This window comes from Schistocerca serialis, chromosome 1, assembly GCF_023864345.2.
Source record: "Schistocerca serialis cubense isolate TAMUIC-IGC-003099 chromosome 1, iqSchSeri2.2, whole genome shotgun sequence".
NCBI lineage: Eukaryota > Metazoa > Arthropoda > Insecta > Orthoptera > Acrididae > Schistocerca > Schistocerca serialis.
The window spans coordinates 1,160,009,896-1,160,034,491 of record NC_064638.1 but is presented as its reverse complement, the minus strand read 5'-3'; the positions used below and the strand labels follow the sequence as shown (position 1 = coordinate 1,160,034,491).

The following is a 24,596-nucleotide window of genomic DNA, read 5'->3' as shown; positions in this document are numbered from 1 at the left end:
CTTTAAATTGGGTTAATGTTAGTGTCCGCACCTACAAGAAAGGTTGTTGTGAAGTCCATTGTCAGTTTAGTATTTGCGTCTTTAAATGCTTCTAGCTTCCTTGAGGCAAATAACTATCAGCTGATATTAGTTCTGATGCACGGTATTGGTCGATGTTTAATATTATCACAGATTATCTGTTCCTGGTGTGAAAGTGGACTTCCGTGATGCGCGAATGTTATCAGGGTTAGCGTTAAGAACCGTGTGACTTCCGTTTAAATTGAACATTATGCGTAAATGCTGAGCTAAATTTGTAGTCGTCATTTGGAGGAACATAAATCGTCTTTCTGGACTTCGCCCCATAGTGTCTTATTCATTGAGGCTAATGTACTGCTTATTCTGCTTCAGGTCATGTATATCGTGTGTTTATTTAGTTTAAGTGGCTTGTATAAAAATTTTAGTTTGTTTTAGAACACATTGCCCGTTCTGATCTTGGCCTCGAATGTGTACGTGACCAGGAACCGTAGAATTTCAGACAGTTGCCATGGGATTGGTTTAATCATTTGTTCCAGCAGAATTTAGTATAAATATTGAATTCTGAAATGTCCTTAAGCGAACTCTAAGTGGTGTCTAAAATCTTCTGGTAACTAGTATGTTAAGGGCCAAAATTATACCACCACCTTACAGCTGGAGGGAATTGATACCATGAAACCGGCAGGGCTGTTCATAAATCGGTAAGAGTATTAGGGGGTGGAGATCTCTTCTGAACAGCACGCTGAGAGGCATCCCAGATATGCTCAATGATGTTCATGTCTGGAGAGTTTGGTGGCCATCCGAAGTGTTTAAACTCATAAGAGTGTTCCTGGAGCCACTCAGTAGCAATTCGGGGCGTGTGGTGTGTCGCATTGTCATGCTGGAATTTCCGTAGTCTGTCGGAATGCGCAATGGACATGAATGGATGCAGGTAATCAGACAGGACGCTTAAGTACGTGTCACGTGTCAGAGTCGTATTTAGACGTACCAAGGGTACCATATCATTCCAACTGCACACGATGCACACCATTAGAGACCTCCGCCAGCTTGAACAGTCCGCTGCTGACATGCAGGGTCCATGGATTCATGAGGTTGTCCAATACACGTCCATCCGCTCGATACAATTTGAAACGAGACTCGTCCGACCTGGCAACATGTTACCACTCATCAACAGTCCAATGTCGGTGTTGACGGGCCCAGGCGAGGCGTAAAGTTTTGTGTCGTGAAATCGAGGGTACATGAGTGGACCTTCGGTTCCTAAAGCCCACATCGATGATGTTTCGTTGAATGGTTCGCACACTGATACTTATTGATGGCCCATCGTTTAAATCTGCAGCGATTTGCGGAAGGGTTACACTTCTGTCACGTTGAACGATTCTCTTCAGTCGTTGTTGGTCCCTGTCTTGCAGAATTTTTTCCCAGCCGCAGCAATGTCGTAGTTTGATGTTTTCCCGGATTCCTGATATTCACGATACACTCTCGGTACACTCTTGAAATGGTCGTACGGGAAAATCCTCACTTCATAGCTATCTCGGAGCTGCTGCATCCCATCGCTCGTGCGCCGACTATAATACCACGTTCAAACTCAGTTAAATCTTGGATAACCCGCCATTGTAACAGCAGTAACCGATCTGAGAACTGCAGCAGACACTTGTTGTCTTGTATAGGCGTTGCTGATTGCAGCGTCGTATTCTGCCTGTTTACATATCTCTATATTTTAATAAACTTGCCTATACCAGTTTCTTTGGCGCTTCAGTGTATTTGGCTTGAACTTCGTATCATTAGTCTTTTATCTTATGGTCTGACAAACAGTGACTGCATGCGAGTTATAACTGGCATTTTCTGCCATCACTGATTATTGTTCACTATTAAAATTTATTGTTGTGTAATTAAATATTTTATTGAATTAATGTAATTCTCTTTGTTTTAAATAAATTTGTATGCTGTACCAGTGAATGAACTGCACTAAATCCCCATTGTCTAGACCTTCGTCGCTTTCCTTCGTGATCAAATTAAGAGCCCGAATTTTCGCACTTGAACAACCTGCTCTGATTTTGGCTCTGGAGAAAGAATGGGCTACCACCCCTGCCCACCCTGCCCAGATATTCAGACACTCATTGGAACTATCCCCAGCAGAGTTGAAGCAATGGTGGACACACTGAGTTTGATGCGAACAAATAGCTCTCTGGTTACTTTTGATCAGATAGTGTTGTCTGACAGTGGTTCTGTGAAAAGTTTACCTACTACTCAAGCTCAAGCACGGTTGTTGAAAAGAGTTTTTTTTTTTTTTTTAGTTTGTGGTAAGGTGTTACCGGACCAAACTGCTGAGGTCATCGGTCCCTAAGCTTACTCACTACTTAATCTAACTTATGCTAAGTACAACACACCCATGCCGGAGGGAAGACTCGAACCTCCGATGGGGGGAGCCGCAAGGAACGTGACAAGACGCCCTAGACAGCGCGTCTACTCCTTCCGATCTGAACATGTAAGTGTAGAAAAGTTGTGGAATGTTTTCAAAGAGATAGTATCAACAGCAATTGAGAGACATATACCACATAATCCCCCATGGTACACAAAACGTGTCAGATCGTTGTTGCTTAAGCAACGAAAAAAGCATTCCAAATTTAAAATAACGCAAAATCCCCAAGATTGGCAAAGTTTTACAGATGTTCGAAATAAGGTGCGTACTTAAATGCGAGATACTTTTAATAATTTCCACAACGAAATTCTGTCTCGAAATCTGGCAGAAAACCCAAAGAGATTCTGGTCATACATAAGGAACACCAGTGGCAAGACACAATCAATACCTTCACTGCGCGATAACAACGGTGAAGTCACTGATGACAGTACCACTAAAGCAGAGTTATTAAACATGGTTTTCCGAAACTCCTTCACCAAAGAAGACGAAGTAATTATTCCTGAATTCCAAACAAGAACAATTGCCAAGATGAGAAACATAGAAGTAGATATCCTCGGTGTAACAAAGCAGCTTAAATCACTTAATAAAGGCAAGGCCTCCGGTCCAGACAATCTGAGTAGTCATCAGATGATCAAAACGACTTGCAAAATGATTTAGATAAGATATCTGTATGTTGCGAAAAGTGGCAATTGACCCTGAATAAAGAAAAGAGCGATGTTATTCACATGAGCACTAAAAGAAATCAGCTAAATTTCGATTACGCGATACGTCACAGAAATCTGAGGGCTGTAAATTCAACTAAATACTTAGGGATTACAATTACAAATAACCTAAATTGGAACGATCTCATAGATAATATTGTGGGTAGAGCAAACCAAAGACTGCGATTCATTGGCGGAACACTTAAAAGGTGCAAAAGGTCTACCAAAGAGACTGCTTACACTACGCTTGTCCGCTCTGTTCTCGAGTACTACTGTGCGGTGTGGGATCCGCATCAGGTGGGACTGACGGATGACATCGAAAAAGTACTCTTGTATTATCGCGAAATAGGGGAGATAGTGTCACAGACGAGACACGTGAATTGGAGTGGCAATCATTAAAACAAAGGCGTTTTTCGTAGCGACGGGATCATCTCATGAAATTTCAATCACTAGTTTTCTCCTCCGATTACGAAAACATTCTGTTGGCACCCACCTACATAGGGAGAAACGATCATCACGATAAAATAAGAGAAATCAGGGCTCGCATGGAAAAATTAAAGTGCTCGTTTTTCCCGCGTGCCGTTCGAGAGTGGAACAGTAGAGAGACAGCATGAAGGTTAGATTAGATTAGATTAGTACTTGTTCCATAAATCATGAATACGACACTTCGTAATGATGTGGAACGTGTCAGGTTAATAAAAGGTGTCTATACAAGATATTACATTAGACAAAATATTACATGACACTCAATATTTTTAATTTAATTTAATTTTATTTTATTTATATTTATTTATTTATTTATTTACTTTTTTGTGGAGGTTGGGAAATTACCCACTGACTATATCCAAGAATTCATCTAATGAGTAGAAGGAGTTGCCATTAAGAAATTCTTTTAATTTCCTTTTATATGCTTTATGGCTATCTGTCAGACTTTTGATGCTATTAGGTAAGTGGCTACAGACTTTTGTGGTAGCATAATTTACCCCCTTCCGAGCCAAAGTTAGATTTAACCTGGAGTAGAAAAGATCATCCTTTCTCCTAGTGTTGTAACCATGTACACTGCAATTACTTTTGAATTCGTTCGGATTGTTAATAACAAATTTCATAAGTGATTATATATATTGTGAGGCTACAGTGAAGATTTCTAGCTCTTTATATAAGTGTCTGCAGGATGATCTTGGATGAGCTCCAGCAATTATTCCGATTACACGCTTTTGTGGAATGAACACTCTTTTACTCATTGATGAGTTACCCCAGAATATGATGCCATACGAAAGCAGAGAATGAAAATAGGCGTGGTAAGCTAATTTAATGAGATGTATATCGCCAAAATTTGCAATGACCCTAATAGCATAAGTAGCTGAACTCAAATGTTTAAGCAGATCCTTAGTGTGTTTTTTCCAGTTCAACCCCTCATCAATGCATACACCTAGAAACTTTGAATATTCTACCTTAGCTACCGATTTCTGATCGAAGTCTATATTTGTTAATGGGGTCATTCCATTTACTGTGTGGAACTGTATATACTGTGTTTTGTCAAAGTTTAATAAGAACCCATTTGCAGAGAACCACTTAATGATTTTCTGAAAAACATCGTTTACAATTTCACCAGTTAATTCTTTTGTCTGTCGGGTGTGATAGCTATACTTGTATCATCGGCAAAAAGTACCGGCTTTGCATCTTGGTGAATATAGAATGGCAAGTCATTAATATATATTAAGAACAGCAAAGGACCCAAGACCGAACCTTGCGGCACGCTATTCTTGATTGTTCCCCAGTTTGAGAAATCACTGGTTTTTGGCATACAGGGTGTTACAAAAAGGTACGGCCAAACTTTCAGCAAACATTCCTCACACACAAAGAAAGAAAATATGTTATGTGGACATGTGTCCAGGAACGCTTACTTTCCATGTTAGAGCTCATTTTATTACTTTTCTTCAAATCACATTAATCATGGAATGGAAACACACGGCAACAGAACGTACCAGCGTGACTTCAAACACTTTGTTACAGGAAATGTTCAAATTGTCCTCCGTTAGCGAGGATACATGCATCAACCCTCCGTCACATGGAATTCCTGATGCGCTGATGCAGCCCTGGAGAATGGCGTACTGTATCACAGCCGTCCACAATACGAGCACGAAGAGTCTCTACATTTGGTACCGGGGTTGCGTAGACAAGAACTTTAATATGCCCCCATAAATGAAAGTCAAGAAGGTTGAGGTCAGGAGAGCGTGGAGGCCATGGAATTGGTCCGCCTCTACCAATCCATCGGTCACCGAATCTGTTGTTGAGAAGCGTACGAACACTTCGACTGAAATGTGCAGGAGCTCCATCGTGCATGAACCACATGTTGTGTCGTACTTGTAAAGGCACATGTTCTAGCAGCACAGGTAGAGAATCCCGTATGAAATCACGATAACGTGCTCCATTGAGCGTAGGTGGAAGAACATGGGGCCCAATCAAGACATCATCAACAATGCCTGCCCAAACGTTCACAGAAAATCTGTGTTGATGACGTGATTGCACAATTGCGTGCGGCTTCTCGTCAGCCCACTCATGTTGATTGTGAAAATTTACAATTTGATCACGTTGGAATGAAGCCTCATCCGTAAAGAGAACATTTGCACTGTAATGAGGATTGACACATTGTTGGATGAACCATTCGCAGAAGTGTGCCCGTGGAGGCCAATCAGCTGCTGATAGTGCCTGCACACGCTGTACATGGTACGGAAAAACTGGTTCTCCCGTAGCACTCTCCATACAGTGACGTGGTCAACGTTACCTTGTACAGCAGCAACTTCTCTGACGCTGACATTAGGGTTATCGTCAACTGCACGAAGAATTGCCTCGTCCATTGCAGGTGTCTTCGTCGTTCCAGGTCTTCCCCAGTCGCGAGTCATAGGCTGGAATGTTCCGTGCTCCCTAAGACGCCGATCAATTGCTTCGAACGTCTTCCTGTCGGGACACCTTCGTTCTGGAAATCTGCCTCGATATAAACGTACCGCGCAACGGCTATTGCCCCGTGCTAATCCATACATCAATTGGGCATCTGCCAACTTCAGCCGGCCGGAGTGGCCGTGCGGTTCTAGGCGCTACAGTCTGGAGCCGAGCGACCGCTACGGTGGCAGGTTCGAATCCTGCCTCGGGCATGGATGTGTGTGATGTCCTTAGGTTAGTTAGGTTTAATTAGTTCTAAGTTCTAGGCGACTAATGACCTCAGAATTTAAGTCGCATAGTGCTCAGACCATTTGAACCATTTTCTGCCAACTTCGCATTTGTAAACATTGCACTGACTGCAAAACCACGTTCGTGATGAACACTAATCTGTTGTTGCTACGTACTGATGTGCTTGATGCTAGTACTGTAGAGCAATGAGTCGCATCTCAACACAAGCACCGAAGTCAACATTACCTTCCTTCAATTGGGCCAACTGGCGGTGAATCGAGGTAAGTACAGTACATATTGACGAAACTAAAATGAGCTGTAACATGGAAATTAAGCGTTTCCGGATACATGCCCACATAACATCTTTTCTTTATTTGTGTGTGAGGAATGCTTCCTGAAAGTTTGGCCGTACTTTTTTGTAACACCCTGTATTATGGGAACTGCTTATTTCAACTTCCTGCACTCTTCCAGTTAGATAAGATTTAAACCATTTGAGCACTGTCCCATTCATACCACAATATTTGAGCTTATCTAGAGGTGTTCCATGATTTACACAATCAAAATCCTTTGATAGATCACAAAAAATCCCAACGGGTGACTTCCGGTTACTCAGAGCACTTAATATTTCATTAGTGAAAGTATATATAGCATTTTCCGCTGAGGAACCCTTCTGGAAACCAAACTGACATATTGTTAAAACTTTATTTTTACAAAGGTGTGAAGCTACTCTACAATACATTACTTTTTCAAGAATTTTGGATAAGGCAGTCAGAAGAGAGATTGGGCGGTAGTTGTTGACATCAACTGAACCCTCTGCGAGGCACTTTATTGTGAATAGCAGAGTAATCACGTAGATATAGATGCAGATCTACATCTACATCTACATGATTACTCTGCAATTCACATTTAAGTGCTGGGCGGAGGGTTCATCGAACCACAATCATACTATCTCCCTACCATTCCACTCCCGAACAACGCGCGGGAAAAACGAACACCTAAACCTTTCTGTTCGAGCTCTGATTTCTCTTATTTTATTTTGACGATCATTCCTACCTATGTAGGTTGGGCTCAACAAAATATTTTCGCATTCGGAAGAGAAAGTTGGTGACTGAAATTTCGTAAATAGATCTCGCCGCGACGAAAAACGTCTTTGTTTTAATGAATTCCATCCCAACTCGCGTATCATATCTGCCACACTCTCTCCCCTATTAGGTGATAATACAAAACGAGCTGCCCTTTTTTGCACCCTTTCGATGTCCTCCGTCAATCCCACCTGGTAAGGATCTCACACCGCGCAGCAATATTCTAACAGAGGACGAACGAGTGTAGTGTAAGCTGTCTCTTTAGTGGACTTGTTGCATCTTCTAAGTGTCCTGCCAATGAAACGCAACCTTTGGCTCGCTTTCCCCACAATATTATCTATGTGGTCTTTCCAACTGAAGTTGTTCGTGATTTTTAACCCAGGTACTTAGTTGAATTGACAGCCTTGAGAATTGTACTATTTATCGAGTAATCGAATTACAACGGATTTCTTTTGGAACTCATGTGGATCACCTCACACTTTTCGTTATTTAGCGTCAATTGCCACCTGCCACACCATACAGCAATCTTTTCTAAATCGCTTTGCAACTGATACTGGTCTTCGGATGACCTTACTAGACGGTATATTACAGCATCATCTGCGAACAACCTAAGAGAACTGCTCAGATTGTCACCCAGGTCATTTATATAGATCAGGAACAGCAGAGGTCCCAGGACGCTTCCCTGGGGAAGACCTGATATCACTTTAGTTTTACTCGATGATTTGCCGTCTACTATTACGAACTGCGACCTTCCTGACAGGAAATCACGAATCCAGTCGCACAACTGAGACGATACCCCATAGGCCCGCAGCTTGATCAGAAGTCGCTTGTGAGGCACGGTGTCGAAAGCTTTCCGGAAATCTAGAAATACGGAATCAACTTGAGATCCCGTGTCGATAGCGGCCATTGCTTCGTGCGAATAAAGAGCTAGCTGCCTTGCACAAGAACGATGTTTTCTGAAACCATGCTGATTACGTATCAGATGTAGAAAAGAGCTCTTACCGCCGGTTCTTGCGCTTGTCCCAGCCCATGAGGAAGTGCAGCGGCTTGGGCGTGACGGCCATGCCGGCGGCTGCCATCAGCTCGTCAAGTGTGGGGCAGCCCTTGGGCACCGACAGCTGGGGCGACGCAGGGGGCGGCGGGTTGGGCCGCAGCTGCGGGGGGCGGCGCAGCTGCGGGGGCGGCGCGGCCGTCGCCAGGTCCGGCTGCGCCTCCTTGAGCAGGCAGTGGTCCGTGCACGACGCCAGGATCATGTCCAGCTCCTCCTCTTCGGGACACTCGCGGCTCGGGCAGGGGCTCCACCACACCTGCGCAGACGGGAGGAACGCTGGAGGGAACAGACCAGTCGCCAGTACCGCACCAAAAGTAGTTAATCCTTACGGAAATGCATACAGGAGGACGACGGTTCAAACCTGCCTCCGGCCATCCTCATTTACGTTTTCCGTGATTTCCCTAAATCGCTTCAGGTAAATGCCGGAATTGTTCCATTGACAGGGTTTGGCCGAGTTCCTTCCCGCATCCTTCCCTAATCCGATGGGACTGATGAGCTCGCTGTTTGGTCCCCTCCTTCTAAATTTCGCCACTTGCTTTACAGAAAGATCGATAACCAACTAAAAAATATCGTGTGTTTCTTATACATTGCAGTAAAGTCAACGAAATGAAGTAGACTCTCACACATCGACAACATCTCATAGAAGTAGCTTAATACATACAAAAGACGCACTTGAAAATGCGAATCATTTCCCAAAACGCGTAATGTGAAAAGTAAATAAAGAAAATCGTGACTGGGAGCAGAAGAATTATTTATAAAAAAAAACCAGTTCAAATATGTGTGAAATCTTATGGGACTTAACTGCTATGGTCATCAGTCCCTAAGCTTACCACTACTTAACCTAAATTACCCTAAGGACAAACACACACACACCCATGCCCGAGGGAGGACTCGAACCTCCGGGACCAGCTGCACAGTCCATGACTGTAGCGCCCCAGACCACTCAGCTAATCCCGCGCGACAATTATTTATAAACAAACCTATGACTATCCTTTTCATAATACTATTGCATTCCATCCTGGATTTTCCATCGTTTGACACTGTTTTTTAACCTGTCAAGGAAATTAATTTCAGCGTGAACTGCTAACTAGTTGTTTAAACAAGAAGCTAAGGAAGCGACTGGTTAAGTGTTTAATATGGGACGTGGCCTTGTATAGAGCAGAAACGTGGACTTTGAGAAAGCAGGATGAGAAGAGAATTGAAGCTTGTGAAATGTGGATATGGCGTAGAATGGAGAAGATCAGCCGGGCTGATAAAGTCAGGAATGAAGGAGTACTGTGGAGAGTTGGAGAAGAACGGAGGATGCTGCTGACGGTGAAGAACAGGAAACTAAACTGGTTAGGATAAAATCTAAGATGAGATTGCGTTCTAGTGGAGGCAATTGAAGGTTTCGCCCCGGGAAAGAGAGGGACGGACAGAACAAGGTTCCAACTGCTGGATGATGTCAGCAGGCCACAAGGAGGTTACCAAAGAATGAAGAGGAACGGAGACGCCGGCCGAAGTGGCCGAGCGGTTCTAGGCACTACAGTCTGGCACCGCGCGACCGCTACGACCGCACGTTCGAATCCTGCGTCGGGCATGGATGTGTGTGATGTCCTTAGGTTAGTTAGGTTTAAGTAGTTCTAAGTTCTAGGGAACTGATGACCTTAGAAGTTAAGTCCCATAGTGCTCAGAACCATTTGAACCATTTTTGGAACGGAGACGACAGAGAAGCATGGGGGGCTATACAGTCAAAACCTGCCGCAAGGCAAACAACCTAATGATGATGATGATTACCTTTCAAACTACACTACTGGACATTAAAATTGCTACACCAAGAAGAAATGCAGATGATAAACGGGTATTTATTGGACAAATACATTATACTAGAACTGAGATGTGATTACATTTTCAAGCAATCTGGATGCATAGATCCTGAGAAACCAGTGCCCAGAACAACCACCTCTGGCGGTAATAACGGCCTTGATACGCCTGGGCATTGAGTCAAACAGAGCTTGGTTGGCGTGTACAGGTACAGCTGCCCATACAGCTTCAACACGATACCACAGTTCATCAAGAGTAGTGACTGGCGTATTGTGATGAGCCAGTTGCTCGGCCACCATTGACTAGACGTTTTCGGTTGGTAAGAGATCTGGAGAATGTGCTGGCCAGGGCAGCAGTCGAACATTTTCTGTATCCAGAAAGGCCCGTACAGGACCTGCAACATGCGGTCGTGCATTATCCTGCTGAAATGTGGGGGTTTCGCAGGGATCGAATGAAGGGTAGAGCCACAGGTCGTAACACATCTGAAATGTAACGTCCACTGTTCAAAGTGCCGTCAATGCGAACAAGAGGTGACCGAGACATGTAACCAATGGCACCCCATACCATCACGCCGGGTGATCCGCGAGTATGGCGACGACGAATACACGCTTCCAATGTGCGTTCACCGCGATGTCACCCAACACGGATGCGACCATCATGATGCTGTAAACAGAATCTGGATTCATCCGAAAAAATGACGTTTTGCCATTCGTACACCCAGGTTCGTCGTTGAGTACACCATCGTAGGCGCTCCCGTCTGTGATTCAGCGTCAAGGGTAACCGCAGCAATGGTCTCCGAGCTGATAGTCCATGTTGCTGCAAACGTCGTCGATCTGTTCGTGCAGATGGTTGTTGTCTTGCAAACGTCCCCGTGTGTTGACTCAGGGATCGAGACGTGGCTGCACAATCCGTTACAGCCATGCGGATAAGATGCCTGTCATCTCGACTGCTAGTGATACGAGGCCGTTGGGATCCAGCACGGCGTTCCGTATTACCCTCCTGAACCCACCGATTCCATATTCTGCTAACAGTCATTGGATCTCGACCAACGCGAGCACCAATGTCGCGATACGGTGAACCGCAATCGCGATACGCTGCAATCCGACCTTTATCAAAGTCGGAAACGTGATAGTACGCATTTCTCCTCCTTACACGAGGCATCACAACAACATTTCAGCAGGCAACGCCGGTCAACTGCTGTATGTGTATAAGAAATCGGTTGGAAACTTTCCTCATGTCAGCACATTGTAGGTGTCGCCACCGTCGCCAGCCTTGTGTGAATGCTCTGGAAAGCTAATCTTTTGCATATCACAGCATCTTCTTCGTGTCGGTTAAATCTCGCGTCTGTAGCACGTCATCTTCGTGGTGTAGCAATTTTAATGGTCAGTAGTGTAAATAACTATTGTGCATTAATACGCAGCTTTCATTCTTTAACGTCACTAAATGACCATCCCATCCCGGCAGATCGCCTGCCTACTTACCTCCACCTTCCCCGTATCCGGGTGCCTCATGACGTAGGCGGAGGGCGTGTCCCCCGGCGTCTCCATGTGCGGGATGAGCATTAGCGAGTGGTGGAAGGCGGCGTTGAGCACCAGAGCGATGATCACCACCGGCTTGTACCTGCCGAACTTGTCCACCAGGTAGCCTGCAACAGCCGCCGGCCACGCCGTCACAGGCGTGCGCGCCGACTCCGAAAACCTACTGTCCACAGATAATCATTTGGCTCCACTGGACTGTAGACTAGGACAGCGCGGCACACTAGACATTCTTCTGTCTCCCAGTAGCCACGAGCTGTCTTGTGCACAGTGCACACTTTTCCTTGATAGCTCACCCCTCTTTCCTGTCCAGTCAGTGTAAGTTTAGGTAGGTAAAATTTTATTTTCTCCTGTTGCTACCAACTCTTGCTACTGAGCAATGCTCCAGTACGATATATGCCAGTGTTGAATGCTGAGTTTTACAAAATTGCTGAGGTCTCTGTTACCGCTTGTTGATGTGTTTGCCTGTTCGATTCTATCCCACCTCTCACCACGCGATGTTTCAGAGTGACAATTATTGAACTACATGAAATAAAATCGTCATAACTTCTGAACGGTTAGCGTTAGGACGTTCAAACTGCACGGTTGGCCGCGGGGCATGTTTGGAATTAGTTCGCGCTCTATGTTTTGGTTTAGCGCCACCATCCTGCACAACTCAACGGGATGCTCAACACACTGGTTCTTAGGGCATACTCGATATCGGATGATCGAAGTCTGGACAAAGAACTCAAACACCTAGAAAATGTGTTTCACAAGAACGGATACAGCATACGACAGATTCAGACAGCCCTCAGACGACGGAAACACTGCAGAGACCCAGATACAGAACAGTCTAAAGATGAGGAAACAAGCCTTGCCTTTCTATCGTATGCAGGCAGAGCGATATCAAACACTGGGAGACTGCTAAAACAACCCAAAATTAACACTGTCTTCCGACCACCATCCGAGATACGGGCCCTACTGGGGACAGTGAAATACGGATTTGGCCTCAAGAAAGCGGGCGTATATAATATTCCATGTGGTTGCGGCAAATCCTACATCGGTCAAACAATCCGAACAGTCGAAGACCGCTGCAAAGAGCACAAACGCCACACGCGCCTAGGCCAGCCCACCAAATCGGTACTGGCAGAACACTGCTTGGAAATTGGACACAACGCGAAATACGAAGAGACCAAGATTCTGGCCCCTACCAGTTTCTACTGGGACAGCATCTTCAAGGAGGCCATTGAAATTCGCGTAACGGACAATCTCATAAACCGAGACATAGGTTTTCAACTAAGCGAGGCATAGCAACCATTACTTAACTCCATCAAGGAGTCACGCCACAAGCGGACACAAGACCCTTCTACGACGGCCGCAGAGGACATCACAGGATTCTGCATCTTCCACCACTCGGCGCGACACCGGGGTGGGCGCGGACCTTGGTCGGCGTCGGCAAACGGATTGTCGGCGGCCGCAATCGAAGCGTCGGCGCAGGGAATCGAAGCCCGACTGACGGACATAAATAACACTGACAATGAGCAGAACCGCCAAGTACCTTGGCGTACCTTGGACTCTCTTCTTACGTGGAAACGCCACATAGACGAGGTGTACAAGAAGGTCTGCGGCAGAATGTCCATCCTATACCCAATCCTGAACTCAACCAGCTCCCTTCCCTGCCCAGAAGCAGTAAACGTTTACCAGGCCCTGATCCAGCCAGTCATGGAACATGCGTGCCCTGTCTGGGGATACGCGGCGTAGCAGCACCTGGACAAACTCCAGAGGCTGCAGGACCGCGACCTCAGGAGGGCATAGCATTTACCTCTTGGATTCAACATAGATGATCACGCCGCAGCTGAAATCCCACTCCTGAGAGAGAGAGTTTCCAAGATCTGGCAAGGGCCTGCTATGAAGGTTCTTCCATATCAGGAAACGCCCTCATCCACTCCCTAGGTCGGTATGACATGTCCCGCGACAAGCACAAGCGCCCCATGACGATCTTCGATGATTAAGTCGAAGATAAAATCCCAATACCCAATCCCTTAATCCTGTTCCTTCCCAAGTCGCTTTATTTGTTCATGAGACCCAGAAAATATTCGATACAGGCTCCCAGGTAGATGCTCTTTTCCTTGACTTCCAGAAGGCGTTCGATACAGTTCCGCACTGTCGCCTGATAAACAAAGTAAGAGCCTACGGAATATCAGACCAGTTGTGTGGCTGGATTGAAGAGTTTTTAGCAAACAGAACAAAGCATGTTGTTCTCAATGGAGAGACGCCTAAAGACGTTAAAGTAACCTCTGGCGTGCCACAGGCGAGTGTTATCGGACCATTGCTTTTCACAATATATATAAATGACCTAGTAGATAGTGTCGGAAGTTCAAAGCGGCTTTTCGCGGATGATGCTGTAGTATACAGAGAAGTTGCAGCATTAGAAAATTGTAGCGAAATGCAGGAAGATCTGCAGCGGATAGGCACTTGGTGCAGGGAGTGGCAACTGACCCTTAACATAGACAAATGTAACGTATTGCGAATACATAGAAAGAAGGATCCTTTATTGTATGATTATATGATAGCGGAACAAGCACTGGTAGCAGTTACTTCTGTAAAATATCTGGGAGTATGCGAGCGGAACGATTTGAATTGGAATTATCATATGAAGTTAATTGTTGGTATGGCGGGTACCAGGCTGAGATTCATTGGGAGAGTCCTTAGAAAATGTAGTCCATCAACAAAGGAGGTTGCTTACAAAACACTCGTCCGACCTATACTTGAGTTATTGCTCATCAGTGTGGGATCCGCACCAGGTCGGGTTGACGGAGGAGATAGAGAAGATCCAAAGAAGAGCGGCGCGTTTCGTCACAGGGTTATTTGGTAAGCGTGATAGCGTTACGGATATGTTTAGCAAACTCAAGTGGCAGACTCTGCAAGAGAGGCGCTCTGCATCGCGGTGTGCGTTTCTGGATGAGGTATCGAATATATTGCTTCCCCCTACTTATACCTCCCGAGGAGATCACGAATGTAAAATTAGAGAGATTCGAGCGCGCACGGAGGCTTTCCGGTAGTCGTTCTTCCCGCGAACCATACGCGACTGGAACCGGAAAGGGAGGTAATGACAGTGGCACGTAAAGTGCCCTCCGCCACACACCGTTGGGTGGCTTGCGGAGTATAAATGTAGATGTAGATTTACATAACACCAATCATCTCGACAACCTCAGGCAAGTACCAGACACAAATAGAACAATCATCACATATCACAGACACCAAAAAAATACAGAAATAATCACACACACACACGTACACAGGGGAGTAAAAGCCGAAAGGCTACAAACTCCCCCTCACACTTCCCCAAAGAGGGGAAAGTAAAAGATGAGAGCAGCAGCAGCAGACAGACAGACAGACCAGTTCATCAGAACCACCTGATGATGGCGGAAAGGTTATTCGCCGAAATATCGTGGGACTTCAACGATCGCATCCGGCTGGACACCCGAGAGCCCTGGAAACAAGCCCACTTTCATTTGGATGGGCTCGTCAATAAACAAAATTGGCGCTTTGGGGGGACTGAGACTCTGCATTCCGCGATTGAGATGTCTCTTCACCCTCAACGGTTGACTGTGCGGTGTGCAGCGTCCAGTCACGAAATAATCGGTGCGATATTCCTTGATGAGATGGTGAGTACCGAACGGTACCTGAAGGTTTTGGAAGACGATTTCATCAGCCGGCCGGTGTGGCCGTGCGGTTATAGGCGCTTCAGTCTGGAACCGCGTGACCGCTACGGTCGCAGGTTCGAATCCTGCCTCGGGCATGGATGTGTGTGATGTCCTTAGGTTAGTTAGGTTTAAGTAGTTATAAGTTCTAGGGGACTGATGACCACAGATGTTAAGTCCCATAGTGCTCAGAGCCATTTGAACCAACGATTTCATCCCTATTATCCAAAGTCACCCTGGTTTCCATAAGATGTGCCTCATGCAAGGCGAAGCTCGACCCCACAGAAGCAGGAGAGTGTCTGATATCCTGGAGGAGCCTTTTGGGGATCGCATTCCGGCTCTGGGTTACCAAGAGGCCACTGGCATACGCCTCGATTGGCCGCCATATTCTCCAGATCTGAAAACGTGCGGCTCCTTTTTGTGGGGCTATATTAAAGACAAGGCGTACAGCAAATACACCAAAACCATTGCTGAGCTGAAAACATCCATCCAGGAGGTCATCGGCAGCATCGATGTTCCGACACTTCAGCGGGTCATGCAGAATTTCGCTATTCGTCTGCGCCACATCATCGCCAAGGATGGCAGGCACATCGAACATGTCATAACCTAAATCCGAATATCTGTAGTGACGTTTACATGTTGAATAAAGTGTGTGTACGCCATAGTTTGTTACTAAGAGGGTCACTCCAAAAGAAATGCACACTATTTTTGTAATAATACAGTTTTCATTATGCATGTCTGAAAGTTTTACAGTGTGTAGATACATACTTCCCGCTTGTTTTAAAACTTAGTTTAACCTGTTCCCGTGAGTGGTGCCTTCACAGCATGTCTTCAAGATGGCTGCTACACTTGACGTTTGTCACAAGCAAAGTGCTGTCATAGAATTCCTGTGCTGTGAAAACGAAACAGTGGGAAACATCTACAAGAGCTTGAAAAAGTTGTATGGAGATGCTGCTGTTGATCGCATTACAGTTAGTCAGTGGGCAAGCAAGTTACGTGATGAAAACGGGCACGGCAATATTGAGGATTGTCCTCGCAGCGGCAGGCCTCGTACTGCACACACTCCAGACAATGTGCAGAGTGTTAACAAATTGGTTACTGCTGACAGACGCATCACGGTGAACAAACTGTCACGCTACGTTGGTTTGCAGAATATTGAAAGTGTTGGCGTTAAAAAAGGTTTGTGCCAGGTGGGTTACCAGGATGCTGACAGTGGCTCACAAAGAAACAAGAAAAACAGTATGCAGCGAACTTTTGGAACAGTACGAGAATGGTGGAGGTGAATTTCTTGGAAGAATTGTGACAGATGATGAAACATGGCTCCATCATTTTTCACCAGAGACGAAGAGGCAATCAATGGAGTGGCACCATGCAAATTCACCCACGAAAAATAATCCAAAACCACACCTTCTGCTGGAAAAGTAATGGCTACGGTGTTTTTCGATTCTGAAGGACTCTTGCTTGTGGACATCTTGTCAAGTGGAACCACCATAAATTGTGATGCATATGTGACGACACTGAAGAAACTTCAAGCTCGACTGAGTCTTGTTCGACCACATCGGCAAAAGCAGGATGTTTTGCTGTTGCACGACAATGCATGGCCACATGTCAGTCAAAAAACCATGGAAGCGATCACAAAACTCGGATGGACAACACTGAAACACCCGCCTTACAGTCCTGACCTGGCTCCATGTGACTATCATCTCTTTGGGAAACTGAAAGACTCTCTTCGTTGAACAGGGTTCGAAGATGATGACTCCCTTGTGCACGCTGCCAAACAGTGGCTCCAGCAGGTTGGTCCAGAACTCTACCGTGCGGGTATACAGGCGCTGGTTCCAAGATGGCGTAAGGCAGTTGAGAAGGATGGAAATTATGTGGGGAAATCAAAATATTGTTCCTAAAGGATGTATCTACACACTGTAAAACTTTCAAACATGTAGAATAAAAGATGGATTAAAAAAAAATAGTGTGCATTTCTTTTGGAGTGACCCTCGTAATTTACGTTTTTTTTTCATACAGTTCAATTATTGTCATCCTGAACATAATGCACCTCAGAAAATCGTCGAACATGATCGCTTGCTGGTCCAGGTGTTACGGTTTGGGGAGGTACAATGTTCCATCCTTCAAATCTTTCAACATGGTACGCTCACTGGTCAACATTAGTGCTATACTCATTCCCCATGTGCGTCTTTTGTGGGGTACATTGAGCCCTGACTTCATTTTTATGGCTGAAGATGTACGACCGCATCGCTCAGTGCCAGTGGAGGACCTCTTGGAGCGAGAGTGTAACGCTGCGAAGCGATATGAAATGGAATGAGCATGTGAAGACTGTGGTAGGGAAGTCGAGGGATCCGCACCAGGTAGGATTGAAAAGAAAGACGAGATGCTAGATTTGTTAGCAGTGTACGATCAGCGTGCACATGGTATGGATATGCTTCAGCAACTCAAGTGGGAATCCATGGAGGTGAGTTGTACAGAAACCAGACGGCAGCTATAAGAGTCGAGGAGCAAGAAGGAAAAGCAGCGGTTGAGAAGGTAGTGTGACATGGTCTTTATGTTGAGCAAGCAATAAAAGAAACCAAAGAAAAATTTGGAACTGGAATTAAAGTCCAGGGGAAAGGAAAAAAAAACTTTGAGGTTTACCAGTGACGTTGTAATTCCGTCAGAGATAGCAAAGGACTTGGAAGAGCAGCTGAACAGAATGAACAGTCTATTGGAGGGAGGATATGAGACGAACACCAACAAAAGCAAAGTAAGGTTAATGAAATGTAGTAGAAGTAAATCAGGTGATGCTGAGGGAATTAGATTAGGGAACTAGACTTAAAGTAGTATATGAGTATTGCTATTTGAGCAGCAAAATAATTGTTGATGATCGATGTAGAGAGATAGAAAATGTAGACTGGCAATGGGATGAAAAGCGTTTGTGGAGAAGAGAAATTTGTTAACGTCGATTATAGATTTAAGTGTTAGGAAGTCTTTTCTGAAAGTATTTGTACGGAGTGTGGCCACATATGAAAGTGAAACATGGACGATTAACAGTTTAGACATGAACAGAACAGAGGCTTTTGAAATGTGGCGCTATGGAAGAATGATGATGATTGAGTGGGTAGATCGTGTAACTAATGAGGAGGCTCTGAAAAGAACTGGGGAGAAAAGAAATTTTGTAGCCTATAATATGACCAGAGGAAGAGATCGGTTTATAGGACACATTTTGAGACAGCAAGGGATTACCAATTTAGTATTGCAGGATAAAAATCATAGAGGGAGACCAAGAGATGAATACGATAAGCAAATTCAAAAGAATATAGCTCTCAGCAGTTATTCAGAGATGAAGAACTTTGCACAGGACAGAACGGTTGCATAGAGAGCTGCATCAAACCAGTCTTCAGACTGAAGACTACAACAACACCAATATCACGATTATATTTTCCATCCTCAGGATGAGAAACTCCTTTTTTATGAATTTTTCATAGTCCACATTTCGTGTATGCGAAAACAAACTGATTTGAATATCACCGATTGTCGTCCTAAGTCTGTAATTCCAGCAATTAGAGCGGCTGCATTATGACTGCGCACATACATGCATACTGATTTGAAAAGATCGGCCATCTTCGTGCGACGTCGGTCGTCGCGGAACCCACCGACCTTATTGCCACTATGACCGCAACCTAACCTCGGAAGTAGAGTTAACCTCGCCGAACTCATACCTGTTACAGTAACGGATTTTGTGCTTTTGTGTCTTCTTAACCTTATTTTGTTGTTCGTTTTGTTTTCGTGACACGCTGCAAAGGTTGCACCGAGGTCTGGTATTTTGCCTATTAGCGTGTTCCACAAGAGCAATGAATTATTTTAAAGCAAATAGCTACCAGAATGTACGTTTTACGATACCGGTAGCTGAAGAAAAAAAGTATAAATAACAACGTGTTTAGATAAACGTTTGTTTTTTAATGAAAATAGTTTCAACGGTGAAGAAGTTAGAACACAGTGAAGAAGTTAGAGCGGCTTAGCGAGAAAAATAAATTTCTGTTATTTGGCATTTACAAAGGATATAACACACAAAGGGTAAAGTAAAAAGGCATTGTTTATTGCTTTATAAATTTTCCTTTACATGATTGTAATTACAGATTTTCTCGAGCAGATGAATATAGATATTTTTAAATGTTTGGATGACATGTTTCCTGTTCTTTCAGTTTACCAAACGAGCTTTGTTAAGAACATCTAATATGGATTTTGCTTTGATTATTAAGTCTTTTATCGTTGCTTGATCGTACAGAATAGTCCCTCACAGCGTCACTTTCATCGTCCAGGTACCAAATTGGACGGCAAACTGCTCACACAACATGCGCATTTTTTGTCGCTGACGTGTAAACGAAAATGATCACTCGTGACAAGCGAGACTCAGTTCAGGGGAGTAGTCTCTCTTGTCAAGAGCACTCAATTGAAACAAGAAAGTCGTGTAAAAGGGACTTTAACAAAGCGACATGTGTCGCTTGCTCCAACCTTTAAGCAAGGTTCCCAGAAGCAACTAAAGTGGCGCCTCAGTACAAAAGAAAAAAAAACATGACAGCTGATACTGCAGTGGTGGCATATGCTGCTGTTTCCACATCATCTCGGTTTTCAATATGGCCTCAGCTGAGACTATTGGGATAGAAACGGGTGTTCTCATTCAGGTTACGGCATTAGAATTGAGCCAAGGATCCAATAAGAAGAGGAAGCATAATGGAAGTGGGTTTTGTGCAGAAGTAACACAGGGGCATTAAAACACATATAAACGAAAATCTGTTCTTGAACCAATTTCGGACAGCAAAAGTAAATTTCGAGTAATTGTTGAGCTACTTATCGACATCTGTTAAAAAAAGAATCCGATACATTTAAGCTACAGTACTTGCTTGAGTGAAACTGTAAGAGGCACTTTCTTATTTGATGTCTGGCGATTACCTATCTTTTATCCAATATTTATACCATGTCCTCACCACTACAATTTGAATGGTCTTGTGTGATGTTTAGGATGCTACTTACAATGCCCAGAAGACTTATTTGAAAGCAAATATTTTGACTCTTGCACCCCACAAATATTAAAGTTGTTCCATACTGAATTTTGTAACTATGCTTCCTGCAGTTACACTAAAAGATACTATATCGTTGTGATTTCCTGTATTAAAAGCTATATTCAATTCGAAATTATGCTACCACCAGAAACATTGTTGCTTCCTTTCTCAAATCCACTGAGCAAAAGTTTCAGAGAATTGAAGTTGCCAGTACTTGAATCCTAATGTACTGACAGCGTTGCATTAATTTTCCTATTTGCAGAATTAAGTGAGTTGCTGTGAAACTAAAAATCAGGTTCCACTAATTACTCAATAATATTTGCTTATTCACACACAAATTTTGTCCATGCATTATACAAGGTGTATCAGATAGAATCATCCGAATTTAAACAATCATAACTATTATGTTATTTGAGATACATACGTGAACAGCGTACTGTTGGAAAGAGCAAACTCTCAAGTTTTACATGGGACACCACGACACTAGCATCTGGAAGTGTGGGAATTTTTAAATCAAAGGATTATTGAACAATGGATCGGTCGCACTGGTCCAAATGATTCAGCCTCACATTACTGGCCTCCAAGGTGACTGTATGTGATTATTTCTTGTGGGGGGTTTATAAAAGACTCTGTTTATGGGCCACTGTTACCAACAATAACGAATGAACTGATTAACTGCGACATCGCAGAACGGCAGCTGTGGAAGCTGTAACTCAAGATATGCTTGCTGCAGTGTGGGAACAATTTGAATACCACATTGAATATGCCATGCATCTCAAGGGGGCGGGGCATATTGAAGACCTATGAAAAGGCATGAAAAAAACTCTTTGACTTTACTGTTCATGAAAAAAATTCCATTGTATACGTTTATTAGTTTCAGAAATCGGATGATTCTTTTTCATACACCTTGTATAAGACAAACATAATAGTACTTTTTACCACATAAATTAACCATTATGTGCTCACAAAGGTTTTATATACAATGTCGCACTTCCCGCCAATGTAGCACAGCAGACTGTGCTAAAAACGGCGTATTTTCGAGAGATCTTTACTGTGGCGTGACACTGAAACTACATACGTTCGTAATATGGAATTATAGAGAGGAAAACCACTAAATACGGATATTAGTTTTGGAAGCACTGGAATCGTGATGGTCCCTGCTTGATTTACTTCTGATGCTAATTGGTGGTGGGGGAAAGGAGGTGGCGTCACAAAGTTATATAGGCTTCAACTTTTGGGGCATGGCTAAAAGTGGCGTCACTCTAGTGGCGCCAGAGGAATTTGAGTGTTTTCATGGGCAACTTCAGTGATGTTACTTGAGTGGCAAAGACGTGGCGCGACTTTTATTGCGTGTGGCAGCTTTACAGACGTGGAGATGGCAGCCTCCGGAGACTTGACTCACCAGTGACGGGCGGGCTGAGGAATGTGGTGAATGGCAGCGCTAGGTAGACGAAGGCGATCTCCTCCACGGTTAGCCCGATGCTCTGCATGTGGATCGTCAGGTATGGCAACAGCGCCGCCGTCGCTGCAACAGATGTCAAACTGTCTGTACTACTTCCTTCCTGCACATGGTCTGCTCCCTTATGCCCTTTTATCCATCATTCATTCGACCCACTAGAGCAGTGCTGTCCAATCTTTTGGCTTACCTGGATCACGTGGAAGAAGAGTTGTATTTTTTGCTGCACATAATACACTGAAGCATTAAAAAAAACTGGTATAGGCATGCCTAGTTTTTGGACAGAACTTTTTATTTTTATTTTTTTTTATGATGTGGCATTAAAAAATACACACAACCCTAAATTTTCACCCTTCTACCACCAACCCCTATTTTTAATAGCGATTTTGGGAATTTAATAATTTTCAACCCCAGTCGATAATTGATCAATTATCACTTGATCAGTTATCCCCGCTAGGTGTCTACCGGTGATAGTCTTTCACTATTCGATACATAGGAAATTGACGATAACGTACCAAAAGCAACGACTCGAATATCCCTCTTTGAATCGACGTAACTAGACCGAGAAGTTTAACCAGATAGCACGCATCATTCGCCAAACCGACATTTAGGCCTAGCGCACACGCATCGATTTTTATCGTACGGAAATACATCGTACGATCAAATTCTTTTAGTGTAACAAAGAAGTTCCTATCCTCTCCTTTGTTCCTCTAAAAGAATTTAATCGTACAATATTTTTGCGTACGATAAAAACCGATGTGTGTGAGCTTGGCGTTATTCATAATGCTGTCGAACACGTTTCGACACGAAATTGCCGCTATGTTTGTATGCTCGTGGACGAGCCGAGCCGTGTATCGGCTGCAGTTGTTAAATCCGCGCCATCTACCGTAGAAACGCTAGAACTAATAGTGGCCGATGCTGTCGGACTTCCCCCTAAGCCTTTTCTCACTCCCCACAGAGTTTTCGGCCATTATTATTGTTTGTGTCACGAGCTCCCGCCAACAACGGCTATTGTGTCGCACGTATACATCCAAGTTCGCCGGGTATATGTTGTGTTAAACGTATACATTATTCTTATAGACTAGAGATAATTTATATGGCAAAACAACGTTTGCCGGGTCAGCTATAACATATAAAGATTTGCAGAGGGGGAACGAAGTTCGCCGTGTATAGCTTATATATATACACTGTATATATACGCTTTTTCAGATACGGGTTTCCATCCACAGTTTATTTTTTTCCTGGTACCCTCTACAACCTCCAATTTTTTCGGTATATATGAAAAAAATAAATCTCGGAAACACGTGTCCGAAACTGTCGTTCAGCAAGGCAACAGAGCATAGCATTCACAGGAGACAAGGCCTGTCTACGCAGCAGCTAGCTCCATCTTCCCCGCTGGTGATCGTGGCAAACAGTCGCGATTACCGAATAACAAACAACATTACGAGACCTTCCGCCTACCGTCCATCAGCGAACAAAGTCACGTTTTTCTGCCGAAGGGATGGCCTAGTGGGAGGCGCTGCCCTGTAACTTCGAGGCTCTGTAGCGTCATTGACACTTTCCCGAACACAGGTTCCCATGCTCTGTTTTGTTCCTGGAGAGACACTACAAACACTCGAAGTTTGTCGCAACGTTTCTGGGACATCATTTATAGATGGACTTCGTTTGTCATGTCACCAGGAGCCGGAATCGACTTGATGGATTGTATAAAAAAAAAAAAAAAAAAAAAAAAAAAAAGAACGAGAGGCAGCTATAAGTAAGACCGCCTAACCGTCCGTACTGTAAATGAGAATGAAGGTCATTCCTTTACCTGCTAATGCCATCAGTATGGTACAGAAATTGCATCGAAGTATCCAACACATTTTTATAAGTTACTATAGCAAAAATTCATTGGAGAACATTCCGACTGTCCTTGACTTGGGATCCTTGGCATGAAATCCAACAGAAGGACATGATCTGCAGCAGCCAAAATTACTGTCAAGAATTGCTCCAACAAAAGTTGTGGTCCACATAACCCTGAGCAGCATACGTAGATATTGAAAGTTAATGTTCATATGTACAATTAAACTTTGTGATGTTTTAAACAAGACAAACAGGCGATCATAGATTCTAAGTAGATTACTGCCGTTACTAAGCAAGAGACCAGGCATTTCTGTAGAAGGCACTCACCTCCGTACATGACGAACAGCGTGATCTTGAGCATCACCAGGTTGGGGTTGATGTTCCAGCGTCGGAGTGTGCCAGCTATGCCGCTCGTGTCGTCGTCGTCGACGTCAGCGTCATTGTCGTCCTTGCCTCTCTCTGCTTCTGCAGCCTTCCTTCGCAGATTTTCCACCGTCATCGTGGTAAGCCTGTCGAAAACTGTCGGACATATAAGTCACAACAAGTATAGCCCAGAGGTCATGGTTAACATCACGACGGAGACATGATGAATAACTATACTTCTTTTTCTTGCCCCTTTGTCCCTTATCTGCCTAGGGTTGGCATGGTTATAAAACGGATTGGCGTCGTTAATTTAAGTGGTGCTCGGAGATGTGTACCCAAACTGGCTGCGAGTCGTGTTACTCGTGTGAAAGCGAGCGAAAGTTTTCTATATGTTTGTGGATCGTGTAAGTGAGGCAGGAGTTGGGTACCAGCC

General features: G+C 44.2%; 1 protein-coding gene across 1 annotated transcript in view; it reads right to left on the bottom strand.

Moving 5' to 3' along the window:
• The window catches only part of LOC126456171 (uncharacterized), a 126,789-nt gene extending 102,490 nt beyond the window's left edge, over positions 1–24,299 (bottom strand). The window contains exons 1-5 of the mRNA XM_050091928.1: positions 24,128–24,299; positions 21,905–22,027; positions 11,718–11,881; positions 8,573–8,689; positions 8,385–8,500 (exon numbers count right to left, since the gene is read on the bottom strand). Of these exons, the coding sequence (XP_049947885.1) occupies positions 8,385–8,500; positions 8,573–8,689; positions 11,718–11,881; positions 21,905–22,027; positions 24,128–24,299 (692 nt within the window). The remainder of the gene's footprint in view (positions 1–8,384; positions 8,501–8,572; positions 8,690–11,717; positions 11,882–21,904; positions 22,028–24,127) is intronic.
• Positions 24,300–24,596: the final 297 nt, after the last annotated feature.